The sequence below is a fragment of the Oryx dammah genome, unplaced genomic scaffold (genome assembly GCF_014754425.2).
Source record: "Oryx dammah isolate SB20612 unplaced genomic scaffold, SCBI_Odam_1.1 HiC_scaffold_4, whole genome shotgun sequence".
Lineage (NCBI taxonomy): Eukaryota > Metazoa > Chordata > Mammalia > Artiodactyla > Bovidae > Oryx > Oryx dammah.
In genome coordinates this window covers 81082108-81093295 of record NW_024070188.1, presented here as the reverse complement: position 1 = coordinate 81093295, position 11188 = coordinate 81082108, and the positions used below count along the sequence as shown (strand labels likewise).

General features: G+C 46.2%; 1 protein-coding gene across 1 annotated transcript in view; it reads right to left on the bottom strand.

Annotated features, from left to right (window-relative positions):
* The window catches only part of SNX9 (sorting nexin 9), a 90987-nt gene extending 90730 nt beyond the window's left edge, over window positions 1–257 (bottom strand). The window contains exon 1 of the mRNA XM_040238895.1: window positions 9–257. Within this exon, the coding sequence (XP_040094829.1) occupies window positions 9–20 (12 nt within the window). The 5' untranslated portion in view covers window positions 21–257. The remainder of the gene's footprint in view (window positions 1–8) is intronic.
* Window positions 258–11188: the final 10931 nt, after the last annotated feature.

The window sequence follows — 11188 nt, the reverse complement described above, 5'->3', positions numbered from 1 at the left end:
CCCCTCACCTTGGTGGCCATGGCGGGCGGATCTCTCCCCCGCCCTCGGCCCGGGACGGTCGGCTCCTCTCCCGCGCAGCGGCTATCGGCCCCAGGCGGCCGGACGAAAGCGAGGGCGGCGGCGGCTACGGCTGGGCCCCGGCGCGGCGGCGGCTCCGCCCCGGCCCCGAGTCTCGGCTCTGGGCGACTCCAGCCGCCGCCCCGCTCCTCCAGTTCCTGAAACTCCCCGGCTGCGCGGCCCCCGCCCCCGCCGGCCGAGCCTCCCATCTACCGCGGCGTGCGCGGCGCGGCCGGCGGAAGCGCGCCCGGTGCCCTGGGCCGGCCCGGCCTCCTCTCCCACTTTCCGCCCCCGCCCGGAGCCTCCGCCTCGGGTCGCGCCGCCGGCGCCCTTTGTCGCAGGGCTCGGGGCCGCGTCCCCCGAGGGGCGGCCGGGGTCGGGCCGGATCACGGTCCCCCCACCGACCGCGTCCCGCCTGGCCGCCCGCCGTGGGGACGGTGGACGGGAGTGAGGGACACGCTTATGAGGGAGCGCCTGCCGGGGAGCCGAGTCCCGAGCGGCCCTTCAGCCGGTCACCGCGACTGAAGCGTTTCGCTGTGGAGATACAACGGGGCCCCCCCAGCACGACGGGCTCGAGTCGGGGACGGGGTCTTTGTCCCGCGTCGGCATGGCTGTGGGGCCGGTCGTGCTCGGGGCTGAGTGATATGAGTGCGGAGAACGCAGCCGGCACGGAGCGCAGCAATGGCTTCCAGGTCCGCTGGCCCTTCACGGAAGACCCGCCGGCCGCCTGGAGTTGCCCGCGGGCTGTGGTCCCCGGCCCGGAGCTTCAGGGCCCGGACGCTTGGGGCTTTCGTTCTGAGGCGTCCCGTTAACCTCCTTCTGGACTCCTGATAAATTTAAAAAACGCCTCCGAGCCCCGGAGGTTAGGGGGAGACCCAACAGGTTTCCCGAAATGGAAATTTTAGAAGTCTTAAAAATTTCCATTTTTCTTGTCAAAAGATTTTTCTTCAGACAGAGTTGGATGTGTGTCCTTTGTTATCAATAATAAATGAATGAGTTGAATAGGAAGATTTTCGCTCAAGTACGAAAGATGTAACTGAAAGACATCTCTTGATGGAAATATTATTACAGTACATTTTATTTTATCTCGGGCATATGTACCTCGTAAAAGAGGCAACTATCAAAAATCATCTTTAAGCGAGGAAAGCGGTACAATTAATGTCAAATTTTGTCCTCTCGAAAATATTCTATTTGATCTCCAGAAATTTAACTGGTTACCTTCTACAATGAGGTTTTAAATGGATATGGTACTAAAGCATTTTCTGTGAATTTTTGTGTTTGTTGAGTTCGGGGGCTACAGCTAGTTATCAATCATGCTGTGTGTTAGTCGCTCAATCGTGTCCAACTCTTTGGGACCCCATGGACTGTATCCCACCAGGCTCCTCTGTCCATACTGGAGCACGGTGCCACTTCCTCCTCCGGGGAATCGTCCCAACCCAAGGATCGAACCCACGTTTCCCGCATTGCTGGCAAATTCTTTACCACCTGAACCACTAGGGAATCCCAGGTGGCCTAAATGAGAAAGAACCTGCCTACCAGAGACATGGGTTCCATCCTTGGGTGGGAAGATGCCGTGAAGGAGGGAATGACCACCCACCCCAGTATTCTTGCCTGGAGAATTTCATGGACAGAGGAGCCTGGCGGGCTACAGTCCATGGGGTCTCAAAGACTCAGACAAGACTGAGAAACTAACACAAGCAACTAAGACCCAACATGGCATGAACAGCTTGGCCAAAAAAAAAAAAAAGGTAATGATAAAAGTAAAAGGAACATTATGTACAGTACAATTCATTTGTGTAAAAGAAAAAAATGAAAATAGGTTGTATATACCTAAGAAATTGCTGAGAAGATTCGCTAGAGGCTACTGTCAGAATTTTTGAATATGTATGTGTGTTGCTTTATCTTGTAAAAAAAATTTACATTTTAAATATTTATTTTATTTATTTGTCTGTGCCGGGGCTACTTGTATTGTGAGATGTGGGATCTTTAGTTGCAACATGTAAACTCTTAGTTGCAGCATTTGGGATCTAGTTCCCTGACCAGGGATTGAACCTGAGTGCCCTGCATTGGGAGTGTGGAGTCTTAACCACTCAGCCAACCAGGGAAGTCCCAAAGCAAGTTTACATTTTAACAAACAACTAAATAAATCCCTTGGCTAAGCACACAGTAATATGTAGAGAAGTCAGGATTTGACTTGGATAATACTGTAAGTAATGAATTTTCCTTATTCTTTTCAGTTCAAAAACTGGCTGCAGCACCCTGCAGCAGTTCAGCAATGCATATTTTGATAAGAAGATGCAAAGTGAGGGTCCCTCCTGTGACTGTGCCTTTCTGTATGCTGATTTGGCAAGTTCTGGATACCCAGTCATCCTGGGCACCAAGAAAGCAAGCAGATCAGAGTCCAAGCTTTCCCTACTTGGACAAGTTCTGTAAGCCTGGCTTCATTTTTAGAAAACCAGTTGACACCAAACTCAGAATGACCAATGCAAATTAGTATAAATGTTTAAATAAAGGTAAAGTCACTACCTATGTTATTGAGGTGGGCATTAATTTATAGAGCCTGGAAGAAAAGTCATTGACAAAAAAAAAAGAAAAGTCATTGACATAATCCTCACGCGAACCTGATGTCCAGCTCCATCTCACACTGCCCTCCCCAGGCTCTGCTTCAACCACACTGGCCTCCCACATCCTCCTGAATCCTGATCTTTACATTCTGTTCCATGGAGAAGGCCGGGACTGGCTATGGGGCGTGTGACCTCTGTCATCTCACAGGGCCTCATCCTTGCTTTAATGTTCTGTTCTTGCCATCTTTAAATTCTTGATAGTTTTGAACAAGGGGCTTCACTTTTTCATTTCGCACTGGGATTCTCAAGTTATCTTGTTGATGTTGTTTCTTTGAAATACCCACCAATAACCCCTCGTCCTCCTCCACACCAACACCCACTAACCTCCCACTCATCCTTCAGAGCTGCCCAGAACCCTTGCAACAGAGTTTGTTGGGGATATCTTCCCTGTCCCCAGTCTAAGTCAAGTTCTGTTGATACAAAATTTCATGTACTGGTTTCCTTGCCTTTGGAAACAACAGCTTGTCATTCATTTGCCTGCCTTTCCCACCAGACTGTTAGTTCAGGAGAGGAAGCCTCATTCCCCTGTCTTGCACCAGCCTCTAGCATCATGCCAAGCTCAGAATAAGTCCCTGTTAATACTTTGTGAAATGAATGAATAAATGAATGGATGACAGGTTTTGGAAATACAAATTAAGCAATATATTCAATGTTCAATGGCATTTGCCTGAGTTTGCTTGCTTGAAAGAATTCTGTGGACCATGTTTAAAAACCACCATCTCTATCATCATCTAAGTTAATGTGACATATTGCACAATACAAATTTTTTGAATGTTTTATTAATCAATAATGTTTTTTGCAAAAATACCCTTCAGAACTGTTATTCCTCTATGACAATGTTTTATGAGGTAATGTTGATTTTGACTGGTATAACTTATAACTGAAAATGAAAATGCTCAACTTGGCAGTATTTATTGGAGATGCAGTACCCAATTTATTAATAAAAATGCAATAAATAAATAATTGTGTTTATGATAATATGCTTTAGATGCTCTTTAACGTGACATCTTTTTTTGTTAGCCATGACTAGAGGCATGCAGGATCTTAGTTTCCAGCCAGGGATGGAACCCACACCCTCTGCAGTGGAAGTCTTAACTGCTGGACCTCCAAGGAAGTCCCTAGTGTGACTTAAAATTGAAGTGCACATCTCCTATGCACTTTCTAGTTATTGGTTGGCTTTTATTTGTCTTGGAGGTAATTACCACATACATGAAATGATAAAATGGTAATCCTCTCATTTATGGGTTTAAAACTGAGACCAGCATAGTTAAATGACTTATCCATGACCATGAATTAAGCCAGAGCAGAGGCTAGAGCCTAAATCTCTTATCTCAGTCTCCAAAATGTGTCATTTTCAAATTAAAAATATTTTAGGTAAGAGGTTTTGAGGGCAGTTGGTGATGGTCAAGACAACCCCAGCTTTGGGAATTCCCTGGCGGTCCAGTGGTTACGACTCCACGCTTCCAGGGCAGGGAGCACCAGGTTGGACCCCTGATGTTCACTTCCCAACCCCACCTCCCACCCCTCACCGAAGAAAAAGACAGTTACCACTAAAAACAGGACAAGGGCTTCCGTGCTGAACTGTGCTAGGAGCCACCCACCCACACGAGGACAGAGGAAGCATGGCGTCCTTTCCTCTCATCTCACGGAGTCCAGCTGCTCCACCCAGTGGAGCAGGGGTGTCTTCCAAACTAGAAAGTTGACTTCACTCTAAACAGCTCTGGGCAGAATTGGGAAGTAGCTGGTTTCCTCTTCTGCTTTCCTTGATCACCCATTCATCCGCTTTCCTCCCTTCCTTCCCCTTCCTAGACAAGCTTCCTTAGAGGTGGTTCCTCCCATCAGATGCCAGAGCCCTGGCATTGAGGCTAACACATACCAAGTTCAGTTATTTCCTTTATTCCCATTGATGAGAACGCAATTGATTAGTTAAATTTGATTTGCATCCGCAGATACTTTTGGTTATAACTAGCTTCCACTTTCAAAAGAAAGAAAGAGCTGTAGCCAGAGCAACAGAGCTGCTTCCTTTGGGCTTTGCACTCTCTTTTTCACGCCCAGGAAGAGGAAGTGATAAGGATTCCTGGGAAGTCTGTGCTCCTGACACAGCTGGTGGTGATGGGAAGAGAATGGCCATTAATGCTTGCCCTGGGTTTGTTTAATAACGGTCGTGCATTATGACTGTACTCTCAGGATATTAAACCACTTTTGTTTTAACTGCAGAAATTAATATTGACTTCCTTGTTGCAGTTCAGAAACTCTCAAACTCATTTTCTCACAGTGAAATGACTGTTTTTAAAATTTGTCTTTCGAAAACTTGGAAGTTTCTTAGATACAACTATGATGACTCAGCAAAACACGCAGTCCCCGCGCTACTTCCCCGTTCTCTCTTTTTTCCTTCTTTCTTCCTAATGAGCCCAGATTTTGCTATCAACAGATCTGGATTCTGTTGCTTACATACTGTGTGACTTTAAGTACCTTACTTCTCTCATCCCCAGTTTCTTGGACTGCAAAATGGGGATAAAAGTACCCTCTGCATGGGTTTGTTGTGTGGGTTAAACTGGTTAGTGAGCTTGTAGGACTTAGCAGAATAAGCACTCAGGAAATATTAGTATAATTCTTCTTGTTTCAGTCTTTAGTCAAAATGAGGTTGTCCTTACGTTCCAATAGGCTCCCCTGGAGGCTCAGTTGGTAAAGAATCTGTCCGCAATGTGGGAGACCTGGGTTCGATCCCTGGGTCAGGAAGATCCCCTGGAGAAGGGCATGGCAACCCACTCTGGTATTCTTGCCTGCAGAATCCCAAGGACAGAGGAGCCTGGCGGGCTACAGTCCTCGGGGTTGCAAAGAGTCGGACACGACTGAAGCGACTTCCTTTCATGTTGCAGTAGCTCAGAGCACAGCTAAGAGGCAGGTCATGTGGCAAGAGAACGTTGCCTGCCCTTCCACTGAACAAGGAATGTTGCCACTATCAAGCCAGCAGCTGCTGCTCCCCACCACTCAGAGGGGCACCCTGAGGGGAATTCAGGATAGGGAACAATAGGAAGCATTCTGTGCTCTGGACACTGACCCGAGATAGTTAAGGCACATATCTAAGGAATAATTTCAACGAGCCCAGACTGTTTTTAGAAAAGTATTTATTTATTTATGGCCGGGCTGGGTCCTCACTGCTGTGCGGGCTCTTTCACTGCCGTGGCTTCTCTCCTTGCAGAGCGTGGGCTCCAGATGCTTGGGTTCCAGCAGTTGTGGTGCATAGGCTTAGTTGCTCTGTGCCATGTGAAATCTTCCCGGGCCAGGGATCAGGCCTGTGAGCCCTGCGCTGGCAGGCGGATTCTCAGTCACTGGACCACCAGGGAAGTCCAGGACCAGAGTCATGCATTTTCCCATGTACAGAGAAGCACTAAAATCATTAACTAAAGATGTCTGGTATTTGTGATTAGCAGTCATCTTCCCACCCCCTCAGTAATCTTTTGATGTTTAACTACATTTTTCCAGCAAAAACTCATATATATCTACACTTTTTCCAGCAAAAACTCATATATATCCTTGTTAAAAAACTCAAGCCCAGTTGCTTGCCACTCAAAAAATCAATACTTGAGGGGCACATGTTGGGAGAAAGGAAAGTTGTTTTTAATAAAAAAGCCGGCAACCTGGGGAGAAGGCAGACTCATATCCCCCCAAAAAACCAGCTCTGAAGATTCTGCTGAGCCATGAAAGTTTTTAAAGGGGAAAGTGAAGTGAAAGTGAAGGTGTGAGTTGCTCAGCCACGTCAGGCTCTTTGTGACCCAGTGAACTATAGCCTGCCAGGTTCCTCTGTCCATGAAATTTTCCAGGCAAGAATACTCGAGTGGCTTGCCATTTCCTTCTCCAGGGAATCTTCCCGACTCAGGGACTGAACCTGGGTCTCCTGAACTGCATGAGTCACCGGAGAAACCCTTTTAAGCCCTTTTAAAGGGGAAGTAATCTTGATCACCGAGGTAGGGGATCAAGTGAAATGATTGTAGTCATCTCTCACTGCATGCAGGCTTGTGGATTTATGATCTTTAGATGCTATCTTGTTCCCACAATCTTTCTGAGAGATTACTGAAGGGGTAGCTAGGGGAGAGAACTGGTCATCTGTTACTTACTTATTCTTCATTTCTATTTCTTTGATCTACTGAGGGAACCAACAGGTTAGGCAAGTATTGTATGATCAAAAGATTTGAAAAGTATGCTTAGGCTAGAGATGAGCAGAGCCCAGGGGTGCCTGGCTTAAGGTTAGTTATAGTATAGCTGTGGACTTAAAAAAAAATACTCAAAACCTAAACATTGAGAGTTATGTTTTATTCAGTGGGAAGTTTTAGGACATCAAGCCCTGGTGATAGCATCTCAAGTGACTTTGAGATTACCACCCTGAGGAGGGGAGGGGAGGAGACAGGTTATACAGAAGTTTTACAACAAAGGCTGGTAGTCTGAACATCAAAAGATTATTGTTAATTAAAAATATCAGATATCCCAAGTAAAGGAATTTAGCTCTTTCCTATGTATGGGGAGATGGAAGAGTCTGGGCTCACTGAAATTTCATATACATCTCAGGTATCAGGGCCAGTATCCTGTGTTTTTTACATTCTGAGCTCCCGTGAGGCTCACTGTAGGGAGTGGCTATAGTCTGCTGGCTGCTAGATGGCAGGTATTCTCCTTCCTGAGTACCCTGAGGGCTCACCAGCTCACCGGTTCAGTTCAGTCGCTCAGTCATGTCCAACTCTTTGTGACCCCATGGGCCACAGCATGCCAGGCTTCCCTGTCCATCACCAACTCCCAGAGCTCATCAAACTCATGTCCATCAAGTCGGTGATACCATCCAACCATCTCTTCCTCTGTCGTCCCCTTCTCCTCCTGCTTTCAATCTTTCCCAGCATCAGGGTCTTTTCCAATGAGTCAGTTCTTCACATCAGGTAGCCAAAGTATTGGAGTTTCAGCTTCAGCATCAGTCCTTCTAATGAATATTCAGGACTAATTTCCTTTAGGTTGGACTGGCTGGATCTCCTTGCAGTCCAAGGGACTCTCAAGAGTCTTCTCCAACACCACAGTTCAAAAACACCAATTCTTTAGCGCTCAGCTTTCTTTATAATCCGACTCTCACATCTACACATGACTACTGGAAAAACCATAGCTTCGACTAGCTGGACCTTTGTTGGCAAATTAATGTCTCTGCTTTTTAATATGCCGTCTAGGTTGGTCAAAGCTTTTCTTTCAAGGAGCAAGCGCCTTTTAATTTCTTGGCTGAAGTCACCATCTGCAGTGATTTTGCAATTGTTAATGACTGTGACATCCTTGTTTACTGATATGGCAGGAAATATTCCATTTCTCATAGTGTTGCTGAAGTGACAAGAAAAAGGCTTCCTGTTGAGGGCTGCTGCTGCTGCTGCTACTAAGTCGCTTCAGTCGTGTCCGACTCTGTGTGACCTCATAGACAGCAGCCCACCAGGCTCCCCTGTCCCTGGGATTCTCCAGGCAAGAACACTGGAGTGGGTTGCCATTTCCTTCTCCAATGCATGAAAGTGAAAAGTGAAAGTGAAGTCGCTCAGTCGTGTCCGACTCTTCACGACCCCATGGACTGCAGCCTACCAGGCTCCTCCGCCCATGGGATTTTCCAGGCAAGAGTACTGGAGTGGGTTGCCATTGCCTTCTCCGTCCTTTTGAGAGCAGTTTCCTGCAAAAAGCTGCTTGCAAATCCCCCCTGTCAGATATCATTCTGTTTCTGTAGAATCAGGGAGGAAGGTCAGTCTTCTGTAATTTCTTCATGCTGAGAAAGGGCATTGAGGTCTTAGAGTGAATGATACAGACATGGATTTGAAGCATCTCTTTGCTGACAGTTTTAGTTGCCTGCTTGCTTACATATACAGGCAGAACAAGCTATAATTATTTTGATTTTCACAAAGATATCAATTATTATGAGCAACAATGTTAATCTCACTCTCTTGAGGCCAGTTCTTGGAATTTTGTTAGCCATAGACTCAGTTCTGCTTAATATGGAACAGTTTATGTCATGGATACAGTCTGGTTATCATGTAGTTAGTTTTTTCTCTATGGTGGCAGTTATAGGATCTGTAAAACAACACGGAGTCTGTGACTCTATGATCCTAATCATTAACTGCTTGAGCCTGCTTTTTTGTGAGTCAAGGAAGCATGCAAGTTTTCAGCTTTTCTATAAATAAGAGGTAGGGGACAGGGAGGGCCTTTATACTTTGGTGGGGGAGGAGCACAGGGGTCTGCTTGGTTCCGTGCTGGCCCCTCCCTTACTTCATTGGAGCCATTCTTTGGATCTATCTATCTGGGCTGTCTCCCAGGCTATAGTCCTCAGCAAGGTCTCCCAATAAAACTTAACTCACAACTTTTTGGTTGTGCATTTTTCTTCAGTTGGCAGTCAACTAATGTGAAGCTAATGTGGGGATATGAAACTCTCAAAAGTAACGTGAACAAAATGAAAACACATGATGGTCACCTACCATACATGTTGGAGGATGGAAAGAGTGGAGAATAGTGTGGATCCCCGAGTCAGCTTGGGTCCAGCACACGGGTATACCTTTTCCCACTGTATGAGGTAAATGAGGTTAAAGTGAACCTCAAAGGTGGCCTTGAAAATAAACAGCAAAAAGGGGTTCAACAGGTGCTTTTCCAGTCACAATAAATGTATGAAGCCTTCATCTTGTGCCCAACACTGGGCACTGTTACAGGCACTGAGGATACAAGTCCCTGCTCCCTTAGAACTGACAATCTGCAGAGGGTGGAAAGAAATTATAAACTACAAATAAGGATACAAGTCAGGTGCTTTAACAAGTCCTTGAAGGGAAATCAATCCAGACAAGGGTATACGGAGAGGAGGGAGAGGTTATTTTATAGAAGAAGGCTTTTCTTTGGTGTTAGGATAGCTGACAATATATATATAAATGTTTGGGTTTTTTATTTGTTTTGGCTGGTAGGCTAATTGGTTGGTTTTAATTTTTGTTTCATTGTGACTATGTCATTTCTCTCTTGACACTGTTTGGAAGACACAATCCATGTATAATAAAAGGAGTAGTGTCCAGAATTGAAGATTTAATAGGAATCTGATTCCTAGGATCTGAGCAGGCAGGAAGGAGTGGGAGGTAATGGTGGGAAGATATGCTGGAGGTTGGTGAAGCTGCACAGATAGAACGGAGGCCCTGGCAGCCAGGGTTGGGTCACAGCAGAGACTGTTTGCTCTGGATCCTGTAGAAGACTGCTGGTTCAGTTTGGGTAGCCCTGATTCCCCAAATCACTGCAGATGGTGACTGCAGCCATGCAATTAAAAGATGCTTGCTCTTTGGAAGCAAAGTCATGAACAACCTAGACAGCATATTAAAAAGCAGAGACATTACTTTGCCAACAAAGGTCCAGCTAGTCAAAGCTATGGTTTTTCCAGTAGTCATGTGTGGATGTGAAAGTTGGACTATAAAGAAAGCTGAGGGCCAAGAATTGATGCTTTTGAACTTAGTGTTGGAGAAGGCTCTTGAGAGTCCCTTGGACAGCAAGGAGATCCAACCAGTCCATCCTGAAGGAAATCAGTCCTGAATATTCATTGGAAGGACTGATGCTGAAGCTGAAAGTCCAATACTTTGGCTACCTGATATGAAGAACTGACTCATTGGAAAAGACCCTGATGCTGGGAAAGATTGAAGGCAGGAGGAGAAGGGGACGACAGAGAATGAGATGGTTGGATGGTATCACCAACTAGATGGACATGAGTTTGAGTAAGCTCTGGGAGTTGGTGATGGACAGGGAAGCCTGGCGTGCTGCGGTCCATGGGGTCGCAAAAAGTTGGACATGACTGAGTGACTAAACTGAACTGAACTGATTCCCAGAGGATGGTTTGGACAGGAGATTGAAGTCAGGGTAGTGATGGTAAGATTGGCCAACCAGTTGGCTTACCAAATGAGTTCCCAGCCTCCAGGACCACCAGTGTCCCGTAAAACTTTACCCTAGGATGTCGCTTGATTTTCTGACCTGTTGTGGACAGGCTCGGATGTGAATCCTCAGACATGTATTTATGCACAGTGACTGGGCACAAAGTTGACAGCAGTGGGAGTAGGAATAGTTGGGTGGTGGGACTTTCTTGGTGGTCCAGTGGCTAAGACTCCAAGTTCCCAATGCAGGGGGGTGTACCCGGGTCAGGGAACTAGATCCCACAAATGCCACAACTGAGAGTTCACATGCCGTTAACTGAAGATCCTGTGTGCTGAGGTGAAGATTTGAAGATCCACAACTGAGACCTGGCACGGTCAAACACATAAATAAATAATTTTTTTTCTTTTTTAAAAAAGAAAGAAATAGTTGGGTGGCAAAGGACATTTTGCTGGTTCATGTGTCATTGCTCAAGTCAAAGACTATGCAATTACTTTTAAAGACTGAGTCCCACATAACATGCACACACACACACACACACACACACACACATACTCTTCTATATTCCTTCTTTGTGAAAGGCAAGTCAAGTGACAGTGGTTGAGAGACACAAG